Source organism: Drosophila montana, unplaced genomic scaffold, assembly GCF_035044405.1.
Source record: "Drosophila montana isolate Dmon_TW-CO22-7 unplaced genomic scaffold, ASM3504440v1 contig_2438_1, whole genome shotgun sequence".
NCBI classification, from domain to species: domain Eukaryota; kingdom Metazoa; phylum Arthropoda; class Insecta; order Diptera; family Drosophilidae; genus Drosophila; species Drosophila montana.
In genome coordinates, this window is record NW_026997315.1 from 312,137 (window position 1) to 327,880 (window position 15,744).

General features: G+C 37.5%; 1 protein-coding gene across 4 annotated transcripts; it reads right to left on the bottom strand.

Annotated features, from left to right (window-relative positions):
- Window positions 1-234: 234 nt before the first annotated feature.
- On the bottom strand, window positions 235-15,080 carry stj (straightjacket). Of its 4 annotated transcripts, XM_064681781.1 has the most exons (23): window positions 14,672-15,080; window positions 14,484-14,565; window positions 13,365-13,469; window positions 13,014-13,290; window positions 11,326-11,720; window positions 10,677-11,126; window positions 10,461-10,601; window positions 10,311-10,394; window positions 9,865-9,921; window positions 6,817-6,897; window positions 6,684-6,758; window positions 6,503-6,610; window positions 6,366-6,437; window positions 6,101-6,303; window positions 5,897-6,039; window positions 5,615-5,671; window positions 4,528-4,627; window positions 3,892-4,002; window positions 3,717-3,835; window positions 3,513-3,652; window positions 3,228-3,452; window positions 1,588-2,100; window positions 235-1,507 (listed from the first exon to the last, which is right to left on the bottom strand). In XM_064681781.1, the coding sequence occupies exons 1-23, from the start codon at window positions 14,773-14,775 to the stop codon at window positions 1,415-1,417; spliced, it is 3,735 nt and encodes a 1,244-aa protein (XP_064537851.1). In that variant the 5' UTR covers window positions 14,776-15,080; the 3' UTR covers window positions 235-1,414. The 4 variants fall into 4 exon arrangements, with proteins under 4 accessions (XP_064537851.1, XP_064537852.1, XP_064537853.1 ...); XM_064681782.1 differs by lacking the exon at window positions 9,865-9,921 and having other exon boundaries at window positions 14,672-15,079; XM_064681783.1 differs by lacking the exon at window positions 5,615-5,671 and having other exon boundaries at window positions 14,672-15,079.
- Window positions 15,081-15,744: the final 664 nt, after the last annotated feature.

The window sequence follows — 15,744 nt, forward strand, 5'->3', positions numbered from 1 at the left end:
TTTTGAATGGATCTAAATAAATAACAGATAAAAGTGTAAATATTAAATAGTAAATAACAAACTCTAGACAATCGAATGGCACGAAGGGTAGGTACACGGGCACTACAAAAATGGGAGGGACTCAAGCTTTGGGTGTGAAAATGGTATCAGAATGTGTGAGATTTTAAAGTAGCGTAAGATTTGAACTTGGAGTTTGCCTAAATGTTAAAAATTTTGGTTATGAATTGTTGCAGATTATTGGGTAAATTTCAACTAGTCAAGTATAAATTTAATTTCAATTTTTTTTTTGTTTTTCATTATTCTCATTTAAATGTTTATTTACAAGACGCTGCTGCTTCTGCTCAGTTCTGTGGCTCGTAGCTCGTATCAAGTAGTTAGTAGTATGTAATAAAAAGTTGTTATAATAGGTACTTGTGGGTTATATTAGGTATCAATCAGTATTATCATAGCTATTATTATTACTTTTGTATATATGCTTTATATAAAAACAAAGAATAGGGTTTGTTTTTTTTATTATTACTCATATTCTATGTGGTTTTTTCCTTTTACGCACGAGCTATAACGAATCTTTATAAAAGTATTTAATGCTTCGTAATGCCGAACTCTTAAATGGCCTTTGGTTTAAGTATTGTTTTCTCTTTTCATTTATATTTTTGTAGTTGTTGTTTGGGCTAAGCTAAGCAAATATACAAAAGCTACTTAAACGTATAGCATGTACCTGGCGTATATGTATTTATGTATATTTAAATGGTTCATTATTTTTGCTTTATTTATAGGTATTTTTGTTCCGTACTTTAACATAATAATTAGCTAAGTGTTACTTACAAACGTGGCCATCTTAAATTAGGTTTTAACACATTTGACACGCAAACACACACATGCATACACTTACATTTACACACACACGCACTCACACACTTAACATGGGCAGTAGTTTATATGGAACAGTGTGCGCGTTTTTCTTGCCTATTTAACAGCGAGCGGCATTTACAAAATGTTATTTATTTATTTATTTTTGTTAAATATATTTGTTGTTTTATATTTGCGAGTTGTTTAAGGCCGTTGTTGGAATTTGTAGTTAATTAGTATAATAAATACATATACATACATATTTGGTTTTGTCTATTGGAAGGTCCACAATAAAGCGCAGCGACTCGTCCATCATAGGCAGCACACACTGTTACATTTTCATAGTTAACATAAAACTTAACACACGCATTGAAAACAAATTTGGTAGCTACCTTTGCCTTACAACTAAGTTGAAAAAATTGTGGAAAAAATGAACAGCGCTCAAGCGTTTATGAGTATAGTAAAAAAATTTTAGTTCCCCTATCCCGTTTTAACTATCTTAGAATACAAAAAACATTACCAATATAGATTGCCTACGATTAGACTAAACGTATTGCGACCGCCGTTAAAGCAAGCGGCTCAGCACGTGGCTGAGCAGCAGCAGCGTGAGATTCGCATAGAAGGCGCAGCCCTTGCCGCACAACTTGATTGCACTCTCCTGCGTTAGACCAAAGAGAGATAATTATTAGCAGAGAGAACGACAATGAGCGAGAGAGTGAGTGAGTGTGTGTGACTTACATTCGCATGGCGACTGATGCAGCTCTGCGGACGCACTCGATTGAATTCGCGTGCGTGCTTGTAGCAGGAGAAGGTCTCGTTGGGCGCCAGCGGATAGTGTATAGGCTTGGGATTGACGGTCAGCACGTAGGCGACATCGCGCGGACACAGCTGATCGATGACCAACAGTATCAGATTACTGTTCGGTATGGGCAGCACCACAAATGGCCGCTCGCATGCATGCGCTGTCATATTGTAGACAACGTTGTCCTTCTCATTGTACAGCATATACAACTCGCGCTGCATGTCGCACGACTTGAGCCGCGTGCGATGCAGCGTCAGGTAGCGCAGCCAGGCTGTATTCTTTGCCCGACTGTTATCATCTGGCTCCGGCTCCGGTTCTGTGCCATTCACATCCATATACACATCATTGTAATGGGCCGTTACGCCGGGCGCCAGTCGCATCAGTTGTACAATATACCACAGCGCCGTATGCAGCAGCCATTTGCCCACGCGCAGCAGATGGAACAGCGGCTATAAAGGAACAAAAGAATGAGAGAAATTAAAGACATGTAATTCGTTATTATTAATGGAGGCTTATTAAAAAAAAAATTAATTTAATGTCTACACACCGAAAAAAAATAAATTCATAATTTTTTCAATCGAACTTCAAATATTTGCATATAAAAAAGTTGTGGCAAATTATGTGTGAACATGTTTAAAAGCTAAAGTAAACTAATTATTTGTGTTAATGATGCGGAATAATTCGTGCTTTGTTTGTGTTAACATTTTATATTCATGTATAGTATATACAGTATTAACGTGTGAAGATAATAAATAATATATTATTTTTTCGACAAGATTGATAATGAGTTGAAACAAAACCTTTTTTACGAGATAAGATAGTCTATAAGTAAATTGTACAAAAACCACAAATTCACCAAAAAATGTTCGAAAATAAAAGTCATTTCTTAAAACATTCTGTTGTATTTTAATTTTTTTTTTTGTTGAAATTGAGTAAAAAATTAATATAATAATACTTTCTATTTATATTGTACAAATTAATGTTCAATTTTAACATTATTATTTTGGTGATGAAAATATTTTCCAATAATTTTTATAAAGTTTCCAATTTGTTAATATTTAGAAATTTCATTAAAAAATTAAATTTTATATGATCGTTTCGTTGGGTTGTGGAAAATGTACGGAAATGGACATTTCTGTAGAGTTCTCTAAATCTTTAGGCTTTGATCCAATTTAAATTTAAATTTTGTAGAAAATCTTTGTAAGTCTTAAAATTTTAAAATGTATTATTTATTTTTGAGTAAGCTGAAGTTTTATAAAAAAAGTTTCAAAAACTCATAATAGTTTTATAATCGAGCAAAAAAAAAAATCGAAACAGCCAAAGTTATTAATAAAGGGCGACTGTAGTAAAGACAAATGCAGGCAGAAATTCAAGCTTTACTAGGTTGATTTGACACGCAGAGTTGCCATCTTATTTAAATGTGTGGACGCATTGGTTGTCAGTGTTGGTTAAGCTTAACTGGCACTTAGTCAAACTAACATTGAGAATATTAAAGGTACTAACGGCACTTTAACGTTTCGATAAGCCTGTGAGATTTTAAAATAGTTTTTCTATGTATGTATGTATGTCTACTTACAGAAAGCAGCGTATTGGAAGCGTTAACTTCTGTTTTCGACTCGAAACACACGGCTTGATAGTCATATACAATGACGCGCTTGTATACTCTTTCCTCCACCAGGCGCATCATGATGGCGCCATTGACCTCACCGAAAAATCTGCCAGTTTCGTGCACGCGTGAAGAGATGATCACAAAACCATTGTTGTCCAGTATATAGCAGTCCTTATCATCCACAGCACAGGCCTATAAGGGATTGCTTGCTTCATCTATATGAATATCTTAAAATTATTATAGAGCACTCACATTTCCGGTGATATTGTGAAAGAGCTTGTAGAAGGCCGAGTGTTGAAATTGGAATCCAACGACGGCAGCGGGCGCAGATTTGGAGCTTTCATTGTGAAAGATCGCGTTACTGGCAGTAACAATAATTTCCGAACCAGTCTCTGCAAGTGTCATAGAGAACAGTTAACTACAGATTCTCCAAATGTTGAAGGTTGCCAGACTTACCGCCAGCGTCGAAGGGCACGGAGTAGACAAAGCTCTCCTTTTGCACAAAATATTGATCCACTGCGCGCTTGTACCAGATCTCATCGATGGCGCGCTTATTATTCTGACTGAAGCTCTCACTGAAATGGTAGTGTTGCATATCAAGAGTGACTACTGTAACGTGTTTATGATTTACCCCACGCCCGGCTGCTCGGCCATATTCGAGTGGAACTCGTGCCAGCGTGTTAGACCACTGTGCGTGGCCAAAAAGGCGACGGTGATGCCAAATCGCTGCTTGAATTCGTGTCTGTTGGAACAGAAATCGATATATTAGAGATGTACCGATAGATGATCGATGACAACAAAACAATATAATAATTATGTATAATTATTAGTATGATATATCATATAGTAAGTTTAGACGAGTTTTTCTGTTTACCTTGGCAGCAAACCCATTAGTACGGCTATTGGGCTTGATGCGCTTACGCTAGAGAGGGTATTTGTATTGTATTTCGATTTAGACATTATGAAAGGCATTATGTTATGTGGTTCAAGAGTTCATAGATTGCAGTATTCATTTGTGGGTGCAAAAATGCATTATGAAATAGACAAACAACAACAACGATACGCAAAAGTTCGGCCATAAAATGCAAATAAAAGTGAGAAAAAAGAAAGGCGTACACACAAATTATAATGGTTAATATGTGCTGCCCCTGGTTGGGATATTGAGTTATATAATTATGGCCTGGCATGGCGTTGACTGTACTTGATGTGTGAAACAAGTCAAGCCCTGGCACTGCAAACAGTTGCTCCTTTCGCAGCGGCCACTTACCTCTTCTCATCCTTTTCGCGCGCATTGAAACTGGTGTTGTTGGAGAACCATTTGGTGACCCGTGCATCAAAGACAAGTGACTGCATTAGCTGGCGATCGCCTGTAATAAGAAAATGTCAAGCATTAGTTTGTTGCATTAGATATATTGGTAATTAGTTAAATAAAAGAGCGCTTTCATCAGCCTGTAAACATTTAACCAGCGCTTACACCAGGGCTGCAAACTTAAAAAAAAGATCGGTAGTTCGCTTCAGAGCCAACTACCTGCCCTAGCCCAGGCTTTGCTTTAAGCCTGTCATATGAATCAATGTACAATTCAATTTTAGTTTACAATTGCCCGTTGAACTAAAAGCCGTTAATGTTCTCTACTTCAAGACGGGAGCAAAAATTGGCATCTATCAAATAAGGTTAGATAAACGGGCTGGGGACTAAAATTTTGGATACATTGGACCAGGATATCCATCAAATTTTTATTTTTTGGAAAAAAACCAAAAACATGTTTTCAAAATTGGTTTGCTTTTAGTTCAGTTTTCGGTTATTTCTTGACAGTCATTTTTTTTTTAAATTTGATATCGAATCAGTTCTGCTTAAAACCAGTTTGCAGCCCTGGTTAACACCATCTCTGAGATAAATATGCAAAGTTTCCACTGTGTTGCGCAGTGAAAACATGCGTTAGGTTTGGTTTCAAATTAAACTTATAAATAACTTTAACAAGCTTTACACAAAATAATATTAATTGAAATAATTAAAAGTTTTCGTTCATGCAAGTCCATTTTTTTTTGTTCGTAATACTTTGTGCAAATTCCGCAGCTAACTGGTGGCAACATAGAGCTTCTAATAATACAAGTTGAAATCATAACTTAAGACTACATATATCAGGCATATCCGACTTCTCAGCTGCATTGGCAACCGACTTGCCAAAATTGTACTTAAATAGGTGTTAACGAAATGGAGGTGCAAGTGCAAAGTGCATAGCTCAGTTATTATTGGTGCTACTGGTGCGTGAGTGTGTGTGTGTGAGTGTGTGATCGGGGAGGAGACTTGGATGTTACAACTTGACTTGGCATTCGTTTTGGTATTCGTTACTCACAATAGTAGCTTTCTTTTTCATTGATTGATGGATAGCGGCCAGTTGATGAGTTGTTAGCTGTGAATTTGCATGGATATTGAAATCGTAATCGAAATTTGCAAGTTTCTTTTAGTTTTTGTTATCATAATTTCTTTCGAGCATAAATTGGTAAACAGAACATCAAACACAATAAGCTAAACTTAGTTCAAAAGCGTCAACAGCGGCATTTTTGTTATCAAAGCGTTTTCTAAACCCAAAAGAACAAACAAAAAAAAAGTAGTTTTATCATTTTGGGCTACTTACAAAAAATGGCCGCCGCATGCTCCGGGGGCAACGCGCTTCGACTCGATGGCCAGTGCCAACCGGGCTCAGACATACGGTCCACGAAATACAAAAGTTCAGTTTCGGGCGTTCTGAATGTCTTGTTGGTTTGCTTGCAAAAGAGCCTAAGACAAAGTAAAGAATGTCAGTTGCAATCGGCATTATAGGATTTTGGAATAAGCCTACCAATCGGGATGAATTTTCCAGCGTTTGCCATCAAAGAAGCTGCGTATATTTTTGCCCGTTATATAGGTGCGATGAATATCTTGTTCGGTGCGTGGCTCCACGCGACTCACGCCATAACGCTCAGGATAGGAAATAACAAGCGTAAATGGCGTGTTCTTAATAGCGGTCCAGTAATACTGGCGCTTGACGCGAGCCACACGTTTCTGTGGAGCATATCGAAATGGCATAAACCAAACAAATTATGTAAATGGGAATTTATACTAACCATTTCATCGAAATGATTCTTAACTAACATCCATTTGCTGCCAGTCGATTGATTGATTATAGCATCGCGTATCTAAGTGAGAGAAGCGTAAATATAGTATATATATTTTTTTTTGTATGGGGTTTTTTGATGCCTACCGTCATCAACACTGGATTAAAGTCTCTGGCGGCTCGATCGTCATCCAATAGCTCGACTTCAATCATGTCAACGCTATTGTAAGCTGGCTTTAGTATATAACCTTGGAACTGCTCAGCAAAAAGTATACATACAGTGTTGAAAAGCGTAAATATTTCAGGTATTATGTTTTCTAGTACTTACAATTGGACGAAAATCTGGATGGAATAGTACATAACCATTGTTGGTTACTATAAACGCATAACCATTCACGCCAAGCTACAGAGATATTAGTTAAAATCGATTTTTAAAGCTTTTTTACAACACTAGCACTTACCATAAACGGCGATAGCAGTTTTTTAATTTCATTGATGGGCACATCTGTGCCAGCCACGCCCAATATATTTGCAATTCTTGTCTGTGCATGAGCAAAAATTGTAAGATAAATTTAACAAATTGCTTTCTAAAGTGTTTGGATCAGAACATTTACACAAGTTGGATTTTTGAATGTTTTTTGTTTTTTTTTTTTTTTTATAGCGCAAATACAAGTACAAGTACAGAGAATTTTTATTGTTTGCATTGTTAATCAAATACTGAAAATGAATTGAATTTGAAGTTGATAAATGGCATTGCTAGTACAAAACGAAATTTTGATTCGGCCTACACTTTATGGCATTTCAGAAAAATAAAATAAAATATAATAAATAAATATAAAGAAAATTTAGAAATTATTTATGCAAATACATATGAAAAGCATTTGTTTTTACTACGCAATAACTTACGAATACAGTTAAGAAAGTTTTTTTCTTCAAATAGCAATATTTTGTTGTTGATTGATTTTCAAAATTACAAAAATTTGTAGAAAATTTTAAACTGGATTTTTAGTTTTCGACAGCGTAAGGCTAATTACATGGCATAGCAGAGTAGTACTAAGAGCGTATGAGAGCGTAAAGTGGCTGTGTAAACCGAAAGAACGCAGTGTAAACTAAAAATATATAATTAAAAAACAAATCAAAATGAGACAATTTTTAGCAAATTTTAGTTTCGTCGCTTTAGCAAAGTAGAAGAAGAAGGAGAAGAAAAAAGTAATTTACAATTTATTCGATTGAAAATTAAACTAAAAATTGAGACAAAGCTGTTTACAAAGTGTATTAGGGCGGGGAAGAGTATAGCACAAGATGTGAGTGAACGACGCACTTGGAAAGTACGAGTTTTGGGTTTGGCTTGTTTGAATGTGTGTTTCATGTAGTTGGTGTTGTTATTTTTTTTCATAGTTTTTATACCCTTCACACAGTTGCACTTGCGTTCTGTGTATATGTGAGTTTTTGTGTGCGGGAGAGCAGCGCATACCAGAGGAAACACGGCGTATACTCGCTTAACCAGTGGAAACAGAGTGTTAATGCGCTGAACTGGTGGAAACACAGTGCTAGCGCGTCGTACCAGTGGAAACACAGTGTAAATGAGTTGAGAATTGTTTGGTAGTTTGGCATTCATTTTTATGTGAAACGGAGTTTTGTTTAACTGAACCATTCCGAGTAGTTAAGAGGGTGTGAGTGAGTGTTTACCAGTTGCAGCTAGGTTGAAGTTCAACTAGACAGTTAGTAGAATTTGCGGTTGCAGTTGCCTAGGAAATTGATCGAGTGCCCGTTAACAGCAATTAGGAAAAGCTTTACACATAGAACTTAGCCTAGGATTACGAATTATAGAAAACATAAGCAATTATTTTTATATTAATATCAAGGCATTTGTTGGACAAAAGCTTAAAAGAAATGTTAAGAAAAACGTAAGTGAAGCTAAAATAATAAAAGAGGGACAATGGAAAATGGACGTGGTGGTAAAAATTAAATTTTTAGGTGGTGCTCAATTTGAAAGCAAAAGGAGTTTTCATTTCTTCAAGAACAAAATACATGCGGCACAGACGTTAATCAAAACAAACGTTAAATTTAATTTGAAAAATTGTTTGCAGTTTTAAAATTTAATTGTTTTTTTTTTCATTTGGTTGCAGTTGTTGTTGCTTAAATTTAGAAACAATTTACTCACAACTTGAAGGTTTATTTTCGCAGCCGGATTAATATCGGTCGTTAGATTAATGAGCTGTGAATTTGTATTGGTAGTTTTTAATAAATAAATCTCGAGTAACAAAAGCAACATAAATATTTCGGGTGTACACACCTAAGGGGCGCAGCTGGGAGAAAGTTAAATATTGGGTGTGGGGTGTATTAAACTAAGCTGGATACTAGGGTGCCTGCCTAACAATTGCCGTCCCTTGGGCTGGTTTTTATGAAGGGTATAAAAACTTAATCAACTTTTTAATACTGTTTCTAGTGTTGTCAATTTTTGTTGTATGTTTGCCATGTTGTTTTCTGTTTCTGTTGTTCTTGTTGTTGTTGTTGATGTTGTTGTTGATGTTGTAGTTGTTGTTGTTTCATGTGCTCTATAGGGCCTCAGCACTAGCCTAAGATTTCGAGGTATTTGTAGTTTTTCAAGTTTTCAATTCATTGTACTTACTAAACATCAATGAATACGGCACGCTAACATTAGGATTTCTATTGGGAGTATTTAACCAATTGGTCTATATACGAGTACTTTATACTATGTATTTAGGCACTAGGCCACGCGGCTTCAACCCGATATGTAGTTGTTTGTTGATCTTACGTAAAACAACAAATGTTAAATTGTACTACTCAAAATGCTAGATAAAATGTTCTATATAATGTACGATTACGTTAAGTAAGTAACTAGGCATAGCTTTATGTTAATTATGGTACGTTAACGAATATATAAAGAAAATTGTTTATATGCTATTGTGTATAATTACGTGTCATATCGTTAAATACTTTACCAATCGAATAGCAATTTTGAATATATAGAGTTCGGGGTTCATGTTTTGTTTTGATTTTGTTTTGATTTTGTTTTATATATATGTATATATATTTATATATATGTATATATATATATTTATATATTTATGTATTTTGATAGTACCTAGTACGAGTACGTGGTCAACTATAATGGCAAAAAAGTTTGCTAATAAAACAGCATGGTCCTAGACCATGTTAGCTAGAGTTATATACGAGTAGGTATAGTTAGTTATATAAGTATATCGGTTAAATATGGAATAGGTATGCATGTTATGTAGCGCAAAGTATAACAAATTGTTTACTTTAGTCATATATAAGTATATTGATATACATATATGGATATATATATATACTTGAATAATATAATTATATTGAATTCAATACGATATATGCGATTAATTGGCGTATATAAAACTTTCGCTTAAAGAGCAGTAAATACTTTTTTTTTATTATTAAATTTACTCAAATGTAAATTGGAATTGGAATTTTGTAGTTTTGTTAGAATTTGGCATTATAGTTTGTACCTCACGTGTTTGCAATTCCCAGAGTGCTTCATTTATTAAAACTTCTTCGGTGATATTCTGTGGTATAGTTGTGTATAGTTTTGATAGTAGTAGTAGTAGGTAGTTGTTGTGTGTTATATATATATAACGCATAAAATATTAATATAGTAGTAGTATATAGTGAGTTTTTATATAGATAGATTATGGGTTGGGTACTGGTTTCTTTTGTTTCTCTTTTTATATATATATGTATCGATTGCTTCGACGATGAGAAAGACGGAGAGATAGAGCGAGAGAGAGAAACAGCATAATGAACGCGCCGTTGTCTGCGATGCGACTTCGGTAAATGTCGTTTATACGATTTTGGCTAAGAATTTTGGCAGTGCTAACTGTTGATACTTGATTTTCGATTTAATTTCTGAATTCGCTCGCTCTCGGGCATAACGATTTCTACGGGCTTGACTTACCGCATTTTCGCGACGATCATAGATGGGCATCGAAACGGTGGTCATAAATTGATAGACATTGGAGTCTACTGGTTGGTTCCAGGTCTGCGTTCGAAGCGAAATGAGAAATTAAATTTGTACATATACAAATGTGATAAATATATAGTTCACCTCCTTCATGCGTCGATACTCTCGTCTGTGCATTTCGTTGGGCTCCAGCATGCGATCGTGTACTTGCCAGTATTCGAGGACATCGGCCTTTTGCTCCTCGCACTGTTTGATCTCCCACAGGTAGTCGGAGAGTTTTGTATCCTAGATAGCATTAAACGATTGAAGGCTTTTGGTTTTCGGATGTTTGTTGGTAAATGGTCCTAGACTATTACCCACCTCAAGGTCCGCATAGACCTGCGTCCATATGACCGGATGATCATGCCTACCCAATACCAGAGGTCTAGCCATAACTGGTATATAGTTTAATACCATTTCGCGCACCTCAGCTGTATCGCTGAGATGCACATAATAGCCCTGATTCTCGCATGCCATCCACCGTATATCATCCCAATTCGCCACCTCTTTGCCAATCAGATAGGTGAACACACGCACCGGCCTATAGGGCGGGTCACGCCAATTGTGCAACTGGAAGACCTCTTGATTAGTCTCGGGTGCCCCATCACCAATGATCATAATCGCTTGATTGCACTGCGCGCCGCGCGAATTAATCTTCGTCTCTTCCAATATCTCGAAGGCTTTTGTCAATGCAGCGGTATAATTGGCAATCGATTTGGGTTTAAACGATTCAATCCCTTCTTTTAGTTCACGTATGTTGCCCAGATTTGCCTGGATGAATTTCGAAGTTGTAAAACGAATTCGGTTTTGTTTTTGTTTTATGGGATTGTTGTGTTTGAAGCCGCATTGATTGAGTGTGTTTATTTTAATTTAATTTTTTTTGTGGGATAAAGAAAAATCAGATTGATAATTGAAAAATCATATGATAATTAAGGAAAAAAAATGATAGTCAAATAAAAGATATATATACTTGAATCAGTGTGTCCTCGAAACATCCGACAACTGGGCTCACTTCCTTATCAAAGGTGAAGATGTTCACAAAGTCATTTGTACCTAATGTATCGAGTATTGTATTGACAACATGCTTTGCGATATCTAGCCTCTGTCCCAACATTGAACCAGATCCATCCATTAGGATAATAATATCCTTTGGACTTGTCGCCGCCTCCATGTACCAAGAGCGTAAACGGCAATCATATAGATCAACCGGTACGTCCTTCTTCCATTTCGATGCAGGGAATTGACGCATAAAGCCTGTCGAACTGCCAAAAAATTGCCACGACAAACTTGGATCGTTTTTATAATTATCACGAAATATCTGATCCAAATTCTCCGACCATTGAATCGCTTTTATAACATCCGATGCTGAGTGTGTTATTTTTGTTGTGTGTTTGTATTCGAAGTCGTATTCATGTTCGTGTGGAGGTATTCGATGTGTGTTGCCGATGATTTGTTGTTTTGTTTTTTTAGTTGTTGTCATATTTTTTTTTGATGTCAAAGAAACGGGAAGAATTTTTATACAGAAATTGATTAGTTTTTCTTTTTGGGGATTCGAACTAAGACCTAGAAGAATATCTCTCTGGTTTCTTTTTTTAAAGGATTTATGGGGCGTTTTAAACATAGCACAAGGCAGTGCAGGCACAGGTGTGTGTGCGTGTGTTTCTGTGTGTGAGCGTGTGTGTGTGTGCTTTGTTGGCATGATCGTAGTCTTGGGCGTGGGCATGGGCGTGGGCATATTGCACGTTAGTGTTACAGTGGCTTAGTTGGGTGTTGTACGGTTTTTGGCAAAGCATTCCGCGTGTCGGCAATAAACATTCACAGCGCCACGCACGCGTCCCCAGCAACAATTCGCAACGCAACACTCGCGTTGAGGGCGGAGAAAAACAAGGGTTTTCTTAGAGATGAACACGTATACAATTTTTCAATAAGTTGAATAAGATAATAGGAAAGGACTTAATTTTCTAAATCATACTCTAGGATATTATTATATTAGGCAGAGTCTGAATTGATTTGGCATTTTGATTGTATGAAACTAATATTTGTTTTTACATACTTAAAATGTCCACTATAGCTAATTGAAAACTAACTAAACCTCTTCACATGAAATTCAATTTAGTTTTCATTCACTCTCCTTATCCATCTATTTTAAATCTCTCCTCCTTGTGCATGTGAACGCGCTCATCTCTCACTATCGGCCATTAGGTACAGTTGTGTACGCAGAATGCGGCGATGCGTTGCTTGCGTGGGCGCGCGTGCGCTTTGTGGCGCGCATTGACGCAAGCGGTTGGAAATTGAAAAAGAAAAAGAAGGCGCAACATACGAGAAAAGTTAACGGCTAACGGTTAACGGTTAACTATTAACGGTTACTAATTAGCATACACCATACGAGCGAGACAAACAGGCTTAGAGCTACGTTTAGACATCTAGAAAGAGACAGATACGCTGTGTTTTGGCAATTTGTGTGCTCGTGTGTTGAAGCTTTTACATAGACATACGACACGCAATGTGCTTAACAAAGAGAGCAACAGTTACAGTAACAGTTACATAAGTGTATATATATAGACATGAAGAGACAGATAGTTGGAGAAAGAAACAGAGAAAGAGAGAGAGAGCATAGAGAAGAGCGATAGCTGTTATGATCTTAAGCACAGTTCAAACCTCGATCAAACACATTCACCGGCACGTGCACGGAACTGACGCTGAAATTGACCGGCGTATTCTGGAACTCTGGCCTCGGCTCCAGCACCAACACCTTGGGCGGCACATAGATCAGCGGCTCGCCGATCTGATCATCCATGTCCGGTGGTGTCGTTGGAGGTGGTGGTGTCGGTTCGCCCGGCTCCGCCATCTCTTTGGCATTGTAGTACGAGAACATCTTGTCGGCCATATCATTTTGATGCGACAGAGCTGTGTTTTCAGCGGTGTCCATAATGCGCTAAAATCGATGCAGATGTTATTTATGCAGATGTTATTTATTTAATTTTGGTATAGCTGGGGGGAATTACTTACACGCACGGCGCTGACTTTGAGATCCATCATCATTTCGATTTCTTTCGCCATGGATTCGACAATTAGGCCACCCTGACGTGTCACCACTTTGGCTTCTTTGAAGCTCTGCAAATGTTTTGAGAGTGTAATTTTGTTTTATTTTGGGTTAACGTCGAGCACTATGAGTTCCCAAATGAAATGGAGGGAAATGCCTCTCAATTAAAATACTTGGAATCAGGAGTATAATATTTTTAAAGTGAAAAAAACTATATTATTTATTTATAACAAATTTTTATATTCTACCTCGTTTTATAGAGCTTACGACACCATATTTATAGGCCTCTGTATATAATAAGCAGACAAAGAAACTCTAACTTTTGAAGGTAGCTACCCACGTAATTAAATAAATAAAGTCTTTAAAGATATATCCCTGAAAAATCATAGAAAAAGTTTCAAGAACATTTAGCTCTTGTTTTCTAAATTGAACTTTTTCGCTTATTCATTCTTAATCATTTCATTAGTTTATGTAGATTTTATTGGTTCCATAATTTTGTGTATACATAAGTAGAACCCAAGACGTTTTCCCGTAATAATCCTATACAAGTTTTTCATTTTGCTGCTGTCGAAGAACAGTTATAATAAGCCATTGCCAAGGCCCTAATGGTCAGCGAACTAGGGAAAATACTTAAGTGTCTTTATGTATATACTTCCGTATGTATGCCTCATGCCACATGCCACTTGCCACATGCCACATGTCGCATTTGGCTTGGCGCCTGCAAAGCAATTTCATTAGAAAATTCAATTGCGCTGACTAAAAATAAATTACCCAGCTGTCCTACGCAGCAGCAGCAGCAGCATTTACTGACCTCATAAAAGAGACAACAACTGGTTGACCAGCAGGAGGTGGGGTGTTGTAACAAGGGCAGGGAGTGGGCTGGGTGGTGTGATGTTGTCAGCCACACCGCGTGCTTCAAACATTTTGTATATATAATTGCCTACATAGGCAGCCTTTAACCCAAATATCACGTCTCTGCTGCAGTCGCAGTCGCAGTCGCTGTTGCCGTCGCAGCTGCCGTCGCCAAACGTCAACAAAAAACAATGGGAGGGCGCACAGTGGGAAAAATCAATAGGGCGACTCACCTCTTGCACCTCCTTGCGCCTGGTGATAAAATCGCCCAATGAAAAGAGCTCCAAGCCCAGCTTGTCCGCCCAGGAGTGCACGCTATGTTGATGAATATATACAATATATATATATATATATTTGTTAGATGAAAATTAATGATGCTTTAGATCCTGAGTGAGGGTGGAGGAGGGAGGGGGGCACTCACAGATTGTAGTTGATTTTTTCGCCATTGACAGCAGGCCCACAGTTGATGAACACAAACAGAAGGCTCAGGCAGAGGCGACGCCAGGCCCAAAATGGTCTCGCCATATTGCTGTACTGGCTGCACCGATCTGGGCCGCGACATATATACGAACGAGCCTAATTTAATTGTAGCCCAATTTGCTGCACTCAATCACACACTTGCACATCTCATCTGGTTTAGGCATGCCTGCTGCCAGCACAAACATTTTCCGGAGCTACTTTTTACCACTTTTCATTCACGCACTGCACATTTTACAATAATTTCGCCAATTTTCTTGAATTTTTCTCAACTTTAGCACGCTTTTCGTTTGTGTTTTGGGAGCGTTGCGCGTGTGAAAATTCTGTAAGTCTGTAAAAAAAACTTTTCTCTGTATACTGCCGTTAGCTGGTTGACGTTTCGCTGACGTTTCTGTGTCAGCGATGAGTTCATCGCCTGGCGCACGTGCGTGCGAGCGAGACAACTGTATTGCCAGCGCTTTTGACAGACGCTGCGCTGCTCACACCATATCCTGCGCCTGCGTTGACATATGACGCGTCTGCGCTTTCGATTTGTTTACATCCGTGAGAGCTCCACAGGTGTTTGTTTACCCGCTCGTGCAGCTGCGCATTGCCCGTGTTGACGTTTGCCAGATGTGAGAGCGGGCACAGCTGAGCGTTACCTGTTGCTTCTGCTGACAGCGTTTGACAGTTGAGCACAATGCGAGGGCTACAAGTCGGACTGCGAAAAGCTTTTGTTGAGCTTAGTATTAAGGTGCCTGTGCTTTCCCTATGCCGAGCTTAAACGAAGCGCTGTTGCTTGAAACAGTCGCTTGGCGTCGCTTTTGTGAACAAATGACCAAATTTTGAAATTGCTTTTAAAAAAGTCAATTCCAAAAACATTGACGTTTTTCTTAAAGCTTTAATGATTTTTAAAAAGCGTTTCTTATTTATTTTTTATATAAATTTGATACACTGTTCATTAAATAAAAACGAGTATATTGGTTTTGTGTAATTTCATTCTTGCTTTTCACATCTCCTCTCTTAAGAAATTAATAA

What these genes read in the sequence shown, in the direction of transcription:
- stj (XM_064681781.1), bottom strand. Translation starts at nt 14,775, where the DNA reads ATGGCGAGACCATTTTGGGCCTGGCGTCGCCTCTGCCTGAGCCTTCTG. An exon ending in TCGAGGACACACTGATTCAA is followed by an intron (nt 11,127 to 11,325) that starts GTATATATATCT and finishes AAATTCATCCAG; the next exon opens with GCAAATCTGGGCAACATACG. An exon ending in AGGTCTATGCGGACCTTGAG is followed by an intron (nt 10,602 to 10,676) that starts GTGGGTAATAGT and finishes AATGCTATCTAG; the next exon opens with GATACAAAACTCTCCGACTA.